Here is a 16,193-nt window from a genome sequence, read left to right as displayed (position 1 = left end):
CCGAGGCAGGGGCGGATAAAAGCACTTTAAGCTGGTTTGGCCGCCATGAGAAAGGTTTGTATAGTAAAGCTGAAGAGGGACTACAGGAATAATAGGCTACGAGACAAACAACTCTGAATCATGTGCAGTAAGAGGACTGTATGGGAGAGACCTAGATTCTTTACTTGATTTCAAATGGATAGTAGCTGAGAAAGGGACCTCAGCCCCTTTGTAGTAAATACAAAATAGCTCATACATACCCATAGGCAATGCGCTGAGAGAAGCCAATGGAAATGAATAAAGATTTTCACATTAGTTCTTGAGCGACACGAGACAACCTGTCCACCTTGGTGTGTGTTCACCTACCCTCCTTCTAAGTCTATCAGTTTTCCAAACAGCTTCACTATCAACATAGAATTTAAAGCACTCTCAATAATAAAATCAGCTATTTCCTGAGGAGAGCTACACCTGAGGAATGCCTTGTGTCAGAACACATTCAAATCTGAAAGAATGTACTGTAGGCATTACATATTGGAAGTGCCATAGTCAAATGTTCGAAGTTTTTACAGCTAATTCTGCTTCAGTCCCTAACATTGCATACTATTTTCAAGACAATGCATTTAGGTATGTAAACCAAGCATCTTGATTATAAAAATAAGTTCATTTGAGCAGAAAGGCAAGTGAAAAAAATTATCTTAAACTTGTACTTTTAATTCTTTCCTTCCCTACGCACAACAATTTTTAGAATAATCTGGGTATGCACACTGATTGTAAAGCATTTTGAAATATTGGCTCTTAAACCTGAATCATTGCTTTCAGGGCAAATGTTCCTGGAGGAGCTCCTGTAGAATGCAAACAACACACATAAAAACGTCTTTAAAATGGCTAGACTCAAATTCACCCTATCCAAGTGCTATTTGGGTTTGATGGCTTCAGCCTGTTACCGTAAGCCACATATTTATTCCAGTATAAGCCTGTCTGCAAACACTTTGGATTGTAAATGGACTCCACACCTGTTGTATATTTACAAATTATTTTGTTTGGGTCATCACCTGGATTTGACTCCCCTCTCCTTTTCCTATTCAATTTGGAGTTCTGTGGATTGATTTAAAACCATCCATGAGGAGGCTCAGCATTAAAATTTGGATCAATATGTAAAAAAAAATAATAAAAAAAGACGACACTGATGTCACATATGTGTTTTTAAGGAACGGTGTTTTTGGAGTGTCTTGATCAAACCATCTCAGTTTTTTAACATAAACTTTGTCTGTATCCCTAGTAAGTTATAACTGTAATACTGCAACAGAGAAAGTAACAGATACAGGTAATCACCACAATCCACCTTTGTTATATATGCTTATTAGAGACAATAATAGTAGGTAAGTACATAATTTGTGCAGTTATAATTTGAGGTATTTTGAAAACGAGCATCATTTGTATCTCATGCTGTTTCAACCACTCATTTATATGCTCAGTCTTATCCACAGTGGGACCTCAGCCCTCTCATTTTGGAGCTGAAAACTCATTTCCTCAGCACAAAATTAAAGCATTTCTTGATCCCATAACCACTTATTCCAGAAGCAAGGAGACAAAGAGTATCTATAGTTCCACAGAGTGCGAAGGTCATCTACCTGACTGCAAATATATTGCACAGATATACCCTATAACATGATGTGACATGAAAATAGGGGAAGGGAGAAGCTTTCTACTTCTTGTTTGATAGGATGGTCCCCACTGAGATGATCCGTCACATTCTTTTTTTCCTGGGGAGTAACGTAATAGTCTTTGTTGCTTGGCATATAACAATTAGATACAAACTCAGGTTTGTAAGTACAGCACCATTTTATTCCAGTATTCATTTTATTCCAATATTCTTCTGATACTAAGTATCTTTCAGTTATGAAGAAAATTACCTGTCTTCAGATGGATGCTCAGTCTTAGTAGACCACAGCAGCCATGTGAATGACCTTCTTTCACTTTCTCAGACTATTCCAGTGATGCTATCTCATGTCTAGAGAACATTCCTGACTAGCAGCAGCACCTTTGCTGTCTATCACAAGTCCCCTCAATGGACTTCCATTGAGGAAATAGTGTAATGCCTCTATTTTTAAATGTATAGCTAAGAGACTGTGAGTCTTCGCCCCTTGGAATATGTGTTAGTCCACATGGCTCTTGGACACATACCAGTTAAGAATTCCTAACAAGTCTGGTAAGGACTGAGTCTAGAAATTAATTAGGAGGATATTCTTTGTAGTGGTCGGTACTCTATTGACTACAGGAGAAAAGGAGAGAAGTAGGGTGAGAACTTGGCAGTCAGTAGACTTCATTGATTAAACAGAGCTTGTTTCTTATGATCTACTTGTAGGCAGTCTGCTTGAGGTCATTGAGCTTTAAAAATGACTGCTTTAAAGCTCTAATTTTGCAAGCTCATCTGGTAGGTCGATTCTTGATAACACATGAAGCCCCATTAACAGCACAGGGATTTTGTGCAGGTGTAAGAACCTTCCCTACAGAATCAGCCTTGTAGTCAGCTGCAAAGCTCATTGTTGAAATAAATTATTTTTCAGTTACAAAGTATGTAATTATCCTACATATAATAAAATTCTCTGTACATCCTTTGGAGAATTCTGATCTATTCACTGGAACATGTTGATTCCTAATGCCAGTTATAAAATCACAAGCACTGACATCACAAATAATTATAGAGATGAACTGAAATACAGTTGTAAAAAAAGCTAGTGGGTCATGGGTGTGCCATTTCAGTAGCGCTGGTAGATAAAATGTGTTTGTACTATTTCAATCTTTAATTAGGGGGAATACAATTTCACTGAGAACTAGACTCATTGTGGAGTTTGAATTTTATTCTCAGTCTTTTCACTTCCCAGAGGGAGTGGAGACTGTCCTTTTGAAAGTGGATAGGAGCCTCCTCCCTCCTAGCCTGGCTTAAGTCATTTTCTCTGACTTTGCAGAATTGTGACTTATACAAAGTCATAGAGAGCCAACGTCAGAGCTGCAAGTAGTTCTTCCATTCTGATCTGACTATTAGACCGGTGTTGTAACAGTGCATTGGATCAAAGGTAGGTGTGTTCTGAGGAACCTTTCTTATCAGACATTTAATAGATTTTAATACCATGTTGCAACTAAATTGGCATGCTTATGGAGTAAGACTCCTTTGAGAAAGCTCTAACTAACAAGCAATGGGAAAGTTACTTATTAAAAATGCACTAAAAAGATCATGAGCTATCCTTTTATAATTCCCTAATATTTTAGATGAAGAATCTTTAGCTAAAGATAACAGAAAATGCTTCAAAAATTCCCAAAGTATTTTTTTCTTCTGAAAACACGATTTGAGATTCATGAAAAAAAATATTATAGTCTCCATTTTCTGCCTCATAGAAATTAACTCAGGATATTTTTCAGGCAGCTCAGTTAAATCTTATTTACATTTCCTACAATAAGTGCAGTGAATGGTTTGTCTATGAAGATTTCCCTAAGTCTATGAAGATTTCCCTAACATCCAGATGGTCATTGTAATCTTATCTCTGAAATACTACCAAAATGTTTTCATCATATTTATCTTTGGCCAAGGCCTGGTAGCCATTACAAGTAACAATTACTACATGAATAAGAAAAAAAATATGATCTGGCTTCACTTCATCTCATTTTAGTTATCTAAAAGTTACTTATTAACTCTGAGCTAGTCACATAGGTCTCCCTTACAATCAAGGCATAGATTTAGGAACTTCAGTAAGGGCTCAGCCAATGCCTTCAGACATTTAATCTGCATTTCAATTAATTATTCTTGGGAAGTGCCAGTCTCTCTCTGTTGACTATAGAGGGAGCCTTGACAACTTAGGTAGAGTCTGGCTTTTACATGATTGATATTAGTGAGATGAATCCCACCCTTACAGGAATTAGAAAGACAGCAATCTATTGCTTCCTAACACAGTGTCTTCTAATCTTTTTGTGGGTGTCACATTGGCATATTATTCCAGCTGTGTTGATGTTGGTAATTTTTAAAAATAAAAATAGCATAGAAGTATCCATAACTAGATGCCTTGCTGCTTTCACAGATGTGTTTTGCAAGAAAAATAACAAATGTCCTTGTCCTGTTTGCTTTAGCCCTTTATATTTTCAATGCCCTCCAGTTAATTTTGAATTCTTTAAAATGAGTTTTTGTAAGGATATCAGATGATGGTGATGATTCCAGTTGCCTTCAAGAGCTTCAACTAAAGAATGTGCATGTGTGCAATGTATGGAACTAACCTCTGTGAATGTTAACCTCAATATCTATGTTTTTTAACTATTCTGTACATCTGAAGCCTATACAACACAGATGATCCATTTGTCTCAAAAAATGATGACACAGAAATGTCTAAACTTTGGTCTGCCAGGGATGCATTATTATTCCATGTATTGATAAGTCAAAAACATTGTAGAATACTAACATATTGTCCATTGTACCACTAAACTGTGCTTGGGGCTAGTATGTTAGAGTGAGAGAGTTAAGAGTTTTATCACTGTTGTCTCTGTAAAAATACAAATGGAATCAGAATTAGGATTTGTCTTACTGGAAGTAGATGTCAAGTGTCTGTTTTTGAGCTTTTTGTCTAGACTTCTTTTATATTGAAAGGGAGATAAAATAACACTCCTAGATGTGATTTACTTAAGCATAATGTATCTAAAATAGGTCAGATTAATTATTTTCTAAAAGTTCTCTCTTTCTTTCTTTCCTTCCTTCCTTCCTTCCTTCCTTCCTTCCTTCCTTCCTTCCTTCCTTCCTTCCTCCCTCCCTCCCTCCCTCCCTCCCTCCCTCCCTTCCTTCCTTCCTTCCTTCCTTCCTTCCTTCCTTCTTTCTTTCTTTTTTACTAGAGTGGTAGCAATATAACTAGCTCAGATATAAAAGCACTTATTGTAGAATTAAGCGAGAATGATCAAACCCTGCTGAAGAATTAGGGTCTCGTTATTAAAGGTGGGATTTTGACAGAATCTAGTGTGTGTTAAGGTAATAGGAAAAACATTAAGTCTTGTTATCCTCTGAAAAGCTAAATCAATCGCTTACTGCTAAAGGGGACTTGCTGGAGCACAGAACCTGTGTCAGAATATTTTGATGGGATGATGACATGTAGAAAGGCAAGATTTGTGATTGGCAAAACATCTACCAAATTGTTTGCTCTATCCAGTTTCTGAGTACATGCCTGTATTCCATACAACTTTCATATTCTCTCTGTACCTCTCCATATACCTCAAAAGGTCCGTCAGTTAATGATGAAGAAGCAGTCCATCATAGGCTGGACAATAAGAGAGACTCATGAAACAGGGAGTAGTATGGAAAACAAAACAGATTTTGTTGTGTTTACACAGATGGACATGGAAGCATTGGTCAGTTAGGACAGACAACAGTACTCTACTCTGCATATTTTTATTTCTTTTTCTTAAATTTAGCATGCCAAAGAAGTTGCAAAGATTAATTAGATTCATTTTGGTGACACTGAGCTATCTGTGAAGTGTGGGTATGAGATAGCATATCAAGAAAGAAAGGCAATAAAGAGATTGGTTTATTTTAAAATACATTCAAATTCACATTGAAAGCAAACCCAATCAGGAAACTTCCTTGAAATGTCACTAAAACTAAGGGTACTTAATAATATGAGAGGAGTAACTTGGGGTGGATTTAGTGCATATTTGACAAGCAATTGCAATTTTTCTACATTATGTTAAAATCTGGACAGTATGTATGAAATCATGAGGACCAGTCCCTGTACTATTAGAATTACTTTTACACAAAAACATTGACCAGAAAGGAAATAATGAATAAGTTACCTGAAGTTGTATATTATATATAATATTGACTGAATAATTTCACTACTGTAAAAGCCTGGAACAGGAATAGTAGGGAATCATCTGCTGCATTTTACACTTCAAGGCCCTATCTTCCTTTCTTCAAAATGTTACATGGCAAATGTTATAAGGAATACATGAGTATTCCAATGACCTAATCTTTGACTCTGTGTAACACAAGCCAAACCATATAAGTCTGCAATATCACCAACACCTTAACATCCCTTTGAGACATCATGTAGAAAGATATCTAACTCAGACCACAAGTGCCAAAGAATGAAACACGTCCTTCTAATTTGCTGTCAATTTTCAGTCAGTTAAAAATAAAAATAATTTTAAAAACGACATACGTTCCAACCAGCATGTATCTAGTATCAGCTTCAAACATTAGATTTCATTATAGCCTTTCACCAGACTTTGATGCTTACTTGCTTCTGCATCAAAGAGCGGTATCTGCCTGCATACCTGAAACATCACATGGGAAGCTTATATTTATTTAGTTGTTATGACTCCTATGTCCTCTTCCTAGTCATTCATTCCAGAAAATGGTCTCCCATTTTAGCCATCCAGCCTCCAGATTTGTTTCTAAGAAGAGAAGACTAACAGTTTATTGCTGTTTACAATTACCTGACTGGAGGTTGTACAGAAGGTGACACTACACTCTTCTTGGAGTTGCACAGTGTAAGGATGAGAGGAAACAGATATGGCATGAAACTTGGGAAATTCTCACTCAATATAGGAAAAAGATTTCTAACTATGAAGGTGGACAGACACTAGAGATGCCCAGAGAGTTTGTGGAATCTCCACCTTGGAGGCATGTGGGACCTGGCCAAACAAAGTCCTGGAAAAGCTGCTTCACCTGGGCCTGCTTTGAGGACAGGGCTGCACTAGAGACAACTAGTGGTCCATTCCGGCCTGTGTTCAGTGATTCAGTGATGCTATATATCTGATCTTGATTTTGCAGGTTAAAAATTCATGTTTTACATATTAACCATTACCATTTCCTCTGTGGTAGCACCAAGGACCCCTCAGTAGCACCAAGTATCCCACACCCACCAGCACTGCTGTGGTGATCAATTACAGGGAATTCCTTTCAAATCTATGATTCAGTACAAGAAAACTCAAAAAACAAACAAACAAACAAACAAACAAACCAAAACAAACCAACCCTCATGTAGGTCATTTTATTTAAGAGATATGGAAGAAAAGGTTGGAATAATTGTTCAGTTCTAGACAGGAGCTGATATACTGAGAATTCATGGAAATGTCTTGAAAAGTGTGAATATGCCTGCAAGGTCTTCTTTAAAAAAAGGAAGGTATTCTTGATATGATAGCAAAGAAGGAATCATTGGAGACAGTCAAAAAGAAAAGAATTCTAAAAAAAAATGGTCTTTGCAGTGGTGGTATGAATATTGTTTTTCTTAAGAGTGGACAAAAAAAAAAGTTGTAGTGTTTGAACATAAAGGTTATGAACACTTGTAAAAGAGTTATAATTTTGAGGCTATCTACAAACTCCAGAAACAATATGTAAAATGGAAACTTAATCTGATTTTTCAACCTAAAAAGCTTTCTGTATCACCTGCATGCATGACAAGCCTGGCAATCGTTATTCACAGCAGTTCTAAAAGAGGGAAATTGTAAGGACTAACTTGTGAATAGAGAAGCGGGTGACATGCTTTAGTTACACTGCATTTGAGCTGATAGCTAAGAGAAGATGCTGAAGTTGAGAGACGAGCCAATGAAGTAGAGGTATTAATTTTGTATCTCCACATGGAGATGGTAGTTAAACTTTAGTTTGTGTATGAAACTACTGAGACAAAGGCAGAAAGGAAAAAAAAAAAGTCAGAACTTCATGCAGTTATCTATGAAGGCAGAGGATCCTTGAAAATACATAGTAATGGAGTGATCTGTAAGAGAACTCCAAAAGGACAAAGTCATTGAACTCACTGAAGCTAAAGAAGGAAAATAATTCAGCAGAAGATTATGGCTATTGTGTTAAGGGCAAGAGACAAGCATGGATGGCAAGGAGAGGGCACTGATTTTGAGTCTTAAGCAGATGTAGGTCAATATGGTAATACTGACTGTAACTCTGACGGAATGACAAGGTGAACTGAAAGGTTCTGAAAGGTCAGCTGCACTGAAAGGGAGTTGGAATCAGAGCATGAGACTCCTGGCAGCAATTGCGGACAGCATGATCTTAGAGAGAGGAAAGAAGGGGAAAGAAGGGGAAAAGACTGGATTATTTATTTATTTATTTATTTTTAAACTTGGGAGAAAATAAAACAATTTTATTAGGAAAGGTCAAGAAAATGGAGAATTGATGAAAAAAGCAGGCAAGTAATATGAATGGATAAGAACACCTCCTGATCTGCAAGGGAGTCACTAATGGAGTCAGAGAAAGTCATCAGACTAAAAATCTTAGCATGAAGAAGATGTAGTTGAAGTAGAGGAAGGACAGGTTAGCTAAATTATGGAAAAGATTACATCACAGTTCGTAATTTTTCTCTGGAATTAAATCAGTGGCTTCTGTCACAAAGATACAAGTGAAAAAAGTACTGAAGGAAGGCATAAGAAGTAAGCTGCAGGTAAAAAGAAAGCAGCTAGAGTATGGAAGTCTGTCAATCTGAAGAAGTAGAGTTGTTTCATTTGAAGATAGCAAAATTGAAAGGGAGAAAATACATTTTTTAGTACAGGAAGTCAAACTGTTCACAGAGCTTTCCACTAAAGATATCATGCAGCAAGAACAGAGGAAGCAGATAATGAGTCTGGCCAAGGAGCTGGCATGCTGCAGCAGCTCACATCTTCTGCAACACTTATGAGAAAGATTTTGTATTTTCCTCAGATTATTATCCCAAATATTGACCATCATGGGGCTCAGTGTAACTCCTTGATGAATACACATGACTTCCACATTAGGGTGACAGCTTACCACTTATGACTACCTATCATTCATCATGGTTTAATCTACTTAATGTACACTTCTTTGATTTTTTGTTTTGAGCTCAAATTACTCTAATGAGAGTGCCATACAAGACTAAGTTAAATTCACTGTAGAAATCTCAAAGTGTCATGATACTGTCTTTGTCAGGAAAGTTTGTAACCCCTAAGAAAGTTATTAAAAAAAAAAAAAAGATATGTTTTCTGTAAGTTGTTTTCATTTTGTATTACTAAATATGACAAGTTCTAAAAATTGTTAGACTAGACTCTTCTGACAATCCTGTTTTCATTGGTTTGTCTATGGACCACAAGATTTAAAGAACCTTGTGAAGACTTGATCTCTGTTGGATTGTGGATGTTAAACTGCGGACACCTTCATGTCAATTCTCCTTTTGGCTTCATTGGAATGTGAAGAGGTTAGTTTTCTAATATGTTTTTTTTTCCTTCCAGTTTACAAATTCTACTACTACTTCCTCCTAAATGAACAGAATAGCACAGCAGGAGGGAACATTATGTGGAATGTGCCTGCAGTCATGTTGGGAAACTGGGGACTGCCTAGCCACTACAAAGGCAAAAACAATGCAAATGATTTGTAGTTATGTTAAAATAAGTAATCAGATCCATTTTTTTGTTTTTAAGGACAGCAGGTAACTGTCTTAAATACAGATGTACTTATGAAGGAGGCAGATAATTTTTTCTTGTTAGCCCTTGTTTGTTTTTAAAAAAATAAGCAGTCGATCATGTTTATAACACTTCACTAACTATAAGCCCTGATTGTTAGCCAATAGCAAATCAAGAGAGGGCATCTAACCCATTAATTGCCATCCATGAATAATTTTTTTTTATAGCTGGAGAAGCCAAAGTGGCTGATTCTGTTCACTCAAATCCCTATTTTGATATTTGCTTCCATAAACAGGTATAACATAAACAGTTAACAACCATTAACAGGTTGCCCAGAGAAGCTGCGGATGCCCCATCCCTGGAGGTGTTCAAGGCCAGGTTGAACGAGGCCCTGGGCAACCTGATCTGGTAGGTGGCATCCCTGCCCATGGCAGGGGGGTTGGAGCTAGATGATCTTTAAGGTCCCTTCCAACCCAAACCATTCTATTCTATTTTAAAATCAAAAGTGTTAAGTCATTTAAAACAAAACAAAGCAAAACAACAACAACAACAAAACACAACAAAACACAACAGCAACAAAAATCAGCTGTTGCTGAGTTATCAAGTTCTCTAAATATTTGAGCAGAGTAACCAGGTGACAGTGCTATATACCTTAAAACACATCTTCTCTATTTGTTCTACTTCCCTGATGCAGTTGGAATTTAATATATGCACACACAGCAGACTACCTGCAGGAATGACCACCTGCAGCAATGGAGTCTTAGATTATAAAACCATGAGATTAGCATAGGACCTGATCATAACAAAACCTAAAGAGTAGTTTCATTGGCTGCTCTGTAAGTTACCTTACTATCACAGTAATGCTTGCTTTGTCACCAGTTGGATTTTGAATACTTCCTGTAAAAGCAAGAATCACCAAATGTTCATAAAACCACCATGAAGTATTCTGGATTGATCTTCATATGTATTAGGCATTGATGGATGCTATAAATGAGTAATATTTGCAGGATTTTTTCTATTTATTTGTGTGTGTGTGTGCTCCTCCAGCTGCCTCCAGCTGTCCAGTGACAGCTATGCTGCAGCACATGGTTTGGCCTCATTCTTAACATGTGCCTCTAAAATTTCTATCTTATTTCCTGGATAACTTTTGAAAGAAGGTTCTGCTAGACCTTCTAATGAAAGTTGGCATATAGCTAGCATATTATTCAGGTATTTGGATATGAAGGGGCTTAGACATTGGTGGTGTTTTTTTTTTTTGTTGTTGTTGTTTTCCATTTTGGCTTTCCAGCTTTTACACATGCATGGAATATATGGTGGAATAAGTTTTCAGCTGGAAACTGATAGACAGTTCCCTAAGCTCTAGGTGCTTGATATCCAAATCTTGTTTAAGCTTGTCAGTAAAGATGATAACATTTTAAAATTTATGATTTTGAGTCTTTTTTTTTTCTTTTTGCTTGCATGGATATTTTAGCTTAATGTTTAGTAAGTGAAAAAAGTAAATCAAATACTAGGAATTATTAGGGAAGTAGTAGAGAATACAACAGAGAACATTGTATGCATCCATGTTGAACGTGAATCTTAGATATTGTGTGAGGACATGCTAACCCCTTCCAACAATAGCACATACCAAAAAGGGAAACATAAAGCTGGAAAAGGTTTAGGTAAGAGCTAAAAGGACAGCTTCTATGCAAGCAGCATATAGGTAGGTTAGCTCTCTTCATCCTGGAAAAGATGTTTAAGGAGGAAAAGTCAGTCTTATAAAATTCTGAGTGTCATGGAGAAGGTAAGAAACTATTAATTGTTCACAGTCTCTTCTGATAAAAAAATTCAAGGGCAGTAAATGAAGGTGGCAGACTCAAACCAAGGAAGAGGAAGTGGTTCTTTACAAAGCATGCAGTTAAGCCACAGAGCTGTGAAACAGTGAGGATTACTGTTTACATAAGAAAGTACCTTGGGCTCGGTGTGTCCCTAAATTGCAAATTAGAAACAGAGTCACGTAGGTTGGAAGGGGACACCTAGTCCAACCCTGTGCTCCAAGCAGGCCCAGGTGAAGCAGCTTTTCCAGGGCTTTGTTTGGCCAGGTCCCACATGCCTCCAAGGTGGAGATTCCACAACCTCTCTGGGCATCTCCAGTGTCTGCCCACCTTCATAGCAAGAATTCTTTTTCCTATATTGAGTGAGAATTTCCCAAGTTTCATGCCATGTCTGTTTCCTCTTTTGAACTTCCAAGATGAGAGTCCCTGCCTGAGCTATTTTGTAGGTAAACTGGTCTCCATCTGTATCACAGCCATGTCTGTTCCTGGCCAAAGGACCCTGTTGTCTTGGGCCTGACCTGCAGTCTGATTTGCCTGCTAGACGTCAGACCTGGTTTATCACCAGAAAGTGGCCTGATTATCTGGATTTTTGGCAAAATCCAGATGCCATCCCCGTGCCTGCCCTCCTGCCTTTTACAGGGACTGCAGAACAGGGTCCTGGATGGGGATGCCCCTACCCTCCTGGCTGTGTTCTCTCCCTCATCTCCCCATCCTTTAGGAAGCAGCTGGTCCTTGTTTGCCATTTCAACATCTCTCTCACTAGTTGGCCCCCAGCCTGTACAGCTGCAAGGTGTTATTCAATTCTTGTGTTTGCCTTCATTGAACTTCATGAGGTTCCTGACAACCCATTTTTCTAGCTTATCTAGGAGTAAAAATACACAGGAGGCAGTTATCTTATTCACCACCCCATGTTTCGGTATCATCTGCAAACTCACTGAGTGCACTCTCTCACCCAGGTTGCTAATAAACATGTTGAGTGGTATTGCTACTGGTGTTGACCTCCAGGGACAATCACTAGTAAATGGCTGCCTGTTGGACTTCTTACCTCTGATCACTGCTCCTCAAGCCACACAGCCCACCCAATTTTCTATCTACCCTATCATGCACTTAACCAGTCCATATCTTACTTGTTTGCCTGTACGAATACTATGGGAGACGATGTCAAAGGCATGCTAAAGTCAAGGTGTGCAATATTTACTGCTCTTACATTGTAAACACAGCTAGACGTCTCATCACAGAAAATCAGTTGGTTAGACACAATCTGCCCTTGGTAAACACATTCTGGTTGTTCCCAGTTACCACCTTCTCCTTTCTGTGGCTGGAAATAGCCGGATTTGCTCCTTGACCTTCTGAGAGACTGGAGTGAGGCTGACCAATCTGTACTTCCCTGTACTGTTTGCCCTTATTAAAGATGGGTAAGATGTTTGCCTTTTCTCAGTACTCTTAGATGCACCTAATCTGGTACAGTGGACTTGTATATGCTCAGCTGATTTAAGAGCTCCTTAATTGTAACTTCCTCTGCATTTTCACTGGCTCAGCTAGTAGGTAGTGGGAACCAGGCAGCCAGAGAGGAGACCTAGCCAGTGAAAACAATGGCAAAAAAAAACAACAGTATCTCAGCCTCTTCCATATCCTTTATCACTAGGTCCCCATCCGCACTGAGCACCAGGCCCACAATTTCTCCAGCTTTCCTTTTGCTGCTAAAGTTGTTCTTGCCCTTCACATCCCTCACTAGTTTCAATTCCAGATGAGTTTTATTTTTCCACATTCTTTACTCCGTACTCAAGAAATGCTTCTATAGTCCTCCTGGGTAGCTTTCCTTCTTTGTACATCTTTATTGTATTTTATTTTGGCCTCTAGGGCAATCTCCAGTGTGATTCTACTGAGCAAATCCCTGAATAACCCAAAACTTGCTCTTCTGAAGTCCAGAGTTGTGATCCGACTGTTTGTCTATTTTGTCTCAGGATTTTTAACTCCATGATCTCATGGTCACTGCAACTAAGACTGCCCTCGACCTTTACATTGGTGACTTCCTAGTAAGAATGAGGTCTAGTTGACCATCTTCTCTAAAGAGCTTCCTTATAAACTGTCAAGAAATCTTCATTGACATGTTCCAGAAACCACCTAGGTTGCTTGTCTCCAGCCCTGTTGTCCATGCAGCAGATATTTAGGTGGTTGAGCACCAAGGAGTATCTGGCTGTACGACTGTAAGGCTTCTGACTCTCCAGTGAAAGCTTTGTCTATGTCTTCTTGATCAGGCAGTCTGTAGCACATGCTTACCAGAATACCAACTCTGTCAGCCTGTTCTCTGGTTCTTAGCCATAAGGTCTCAGGTGGTGCCACTTCACCTGTTCCAAGGCAAAGCTCCATGCTCTCTAGCCACTCCTTTGCATAGAGTGCAAACCCTCATCCTTGCCTTCTCAGGCTGTTTTTCTTCAAAAGCCTGTATCCATTCACTGCAGCACTCCTGTCATGTGAGCTGTACCATCATGTCTCTAATTCCAATGAGGTCACAGGTTTACAACTACATGGACTTCTAACTCTTCTTGTTTACTTCCAGGATGTATGCATTTGTGTACAGGCACTTGAGATGTGCCCATAGCTATGCTGATTTCACAAGGGGAATGTGAGATCCTCCACAGTCATGTTGTCTCTCAGATGCTTCCTCAAATTGCTGACTACTGGGAGAGTATTTTAAAAAGTATAATTATATGTTTGTTCTATTTTTGCACTCTTCCACAGACATCTGCTTTTGATCACTGCCTTTGGTGTGTACCTGAAGAATTGCCACCAGCAGGAGGGGTTGTGTCTGTTAAATTCTGATGTCAAGTGTAGGACATAAACTCAAGACTCTGCAAGACAGTCAGAAAATCTGCTGCAGAAAAACTCATAGCTTTGAGCCTAGTACCTCCACCCCCGCTTGGCAACCATCTGAAACAGGATACTGGGCTACACAGACCCAGTACAACCATGCTCATATTCTTGGGTTGCTGCCCAGAGCAGATATGCAAACTGAAATACCTCTTTTGTTCCTCTGCCTTTTAAGATAATACTTGATTTGGAACTTCTGAAATTCTTTCTGGGTGTTTTTCGTAATTGTTTTTTAACTCAGTCTTCTTGATGCTGAGTAGTTCTTCAATCTGCTCGGATGCTAATTGAGATATCACCTAGAAAAACCATGTTGTCAGCAAAATCCAATTCTCCTAATGTACTGTTGCTGAACTTGGCAATGCATGTGTTACAGCAAGACATTTTTTTTTCATAAGCAATGAATGACAATGCTTACATAAAATATGAAAGAACACTTTCCTATTCAACACAGTCTACATTAAACATTTTAACATGTACTCACCTTGATCCTACCTTAGACTGAGTCCTATATGAAGACTCATTAATTTCTTTTTGACATATTGAATATTTAGATATGTTTCAGAATGATTCATCATGATGCTGTCAAATAGTTTCTGGAAATTTGTAGTTCATATAACTTTTGTTTTTGCTGCTCCATGCTCAATTTCAAGACTGCTTTTAGACTGAAAAAATCTGTATAACACATGACTTTCTGAATCAAGCCTTGATTGATTGTCCTTTTGCTTTCTTTCTTACATTCAAGGTGATACTACAGGAGATTTGGTATCACTGATAAAAGCATAATACATGTCAAATGCAGCAAAGGCATAGGATAACTTGTATTATCTTGATTATTGTGCTATTTTCTTATTGTTCTGCAAATCAGTAAGGTTGCTGAGGCATATCAAAAACAAGCATCAGAACCTCTCCAAAGAGAAGAAATTATGTGGCAAAAGTGCTAACAACATGTCATAAAGTACAGACTTGTAAATGTTTACTAGAACTAGTAAAAATAACTGAAAACATTGGATATATTTTTAATTTTCCTCACGGTTTAAAATGTATGTAGCCCAGCTGTCAAAGTGATGTTTTTTGGAGATGGTCCAAATACCTGCATTATAAATAGAAGATGTCATCAGGTCTGTCTCATTAGGTCTTACTCCCTGTTGCATTATTCTAGACATAGCCATAGAACAGCAAACCCACCCTGTTCATCAGTTTTTGGTCCTCCCCAAACTTCTGCTCAGAGCAACAAAATAAAAGGTCTTTTTATTCCTAAATTTCAGACCAATGAAGTTATTACAAGCATGAGACTCTGCAGAAAGGATGGTGAACACACCCTACCTGATAATGAAGAAGCTGCCCTCAGCATCTTTTGCACAGCACGTCTAGGCAGGTCCTTCTAGCAGTTATACCTAAAAAACAATGAGAGGAATGAAAAAGACTGCAGAAATGGGTACAGAAACATCAGAGATATGTTGTCCTGTTTACTTCATGAGCTATAAACCCTGAAATGTGTACAGCATGGATATTGGGTTCTCAGCTCTAACCCTTTCACTCTACATGTCTATTCCTCTTGCTGATGTAGACATATCCTCTGTATTCCCCATTCTACATGTACTGACCCCTCTCCCACCTCTTTAAACTGGCAGCTCCACTCAATCTGCTTCTTCCTCTATATGAATGAGGAGGAGGAAACTGTTACCATACTCAAAAAGATCTTGAAAAGACATTTTCTTATTTCCCCTTGTTCATATGCTTCAGTGTCTTAAAACTCACACTTTGCATTTAAGGATCATTTTAAGTCAGTTAAAGGAAAACAGAGTTGTACTTGAATAGGAGAAATTTTGGAAAGGGGAAAAAAGCCAGGGCATTAAAAGCTAGATGAATATAAAAGCAAAATATTTTTAATGAACACAGATTATTTAAGGTAACATTATGAAATTGTTAATGTCACTTTCTTATGGAAGATATAAAAATCAAGACAAACAAATAACCTAACTAAAAACCATGTAGCCAATGGGTAAGTCATATACTAAGTAGAGGAGGAATACTTTCACTTGATCATTTCGCAGCTGAACAGCGGACTGAGATTCCTCCAGAGAGGCCTCTTCTTCTGTAGACTTTGTTTGTATAGTAAGAACAATGTCT

General features: G+C 38.2%; 2 protein-coding genes across 2 annotated transcripts in view; one reads left to right on the top strand and one right to left on the bottom strand.

The window, feature by feature from the left end:
* The window catches only part of LOC310895203 (uncharacterized protein), a gene marked incomplete at its 5' end in the record, with an annotated part of 34,419 nt that extends 19,336 nt beyond the window's left edge, over positions 1-15,083 (top strand). The window contains 3 exons of the mRNA XM_083826167.1: positions 2,949-3,056; positions 9,070-9,173; positions 13,935-15,083. The remainder of the gene's footprint in view (positions 1-2,948; positions 3,057-9,069; positions 9,174-13,934) is intronic.
* Positions 15,084-15,185: 102 nt separating this feature from the next.
* Positions 15,186-16,193, bottom strand: part of LOC310895204 (uncharacterized protein) — a 127,560-nt gene continuing 126,552 nt past the window's right edge. The window contains exon 3 of the mRNA XM_083826169.1: positions 15,186-15,457. Coding sequence (XP_083682295.1) covers positions 15,445-15,457 — 13 coding nt within the window. The 3' untranslated portion in view covers positions 15,186-15,444. The remainder of the gene's footprint in view (positions 15,458-16,193) is intronic.

The sequence above is a fragment of the Anser anser genome (genome assembly GCF_964211835.1).
Source record: "Anser anser genome assembly, chromosome: 2".
NCBI lineage: Eukaryota > Metazoa > Chordata > Aves > Anseriformes > Anatidae > Anser > Anser anser.
Note: the sequence above shows the minus strand (reverse complement) of the source record. Positions and strands in the feature narration are given on the sequence as shown.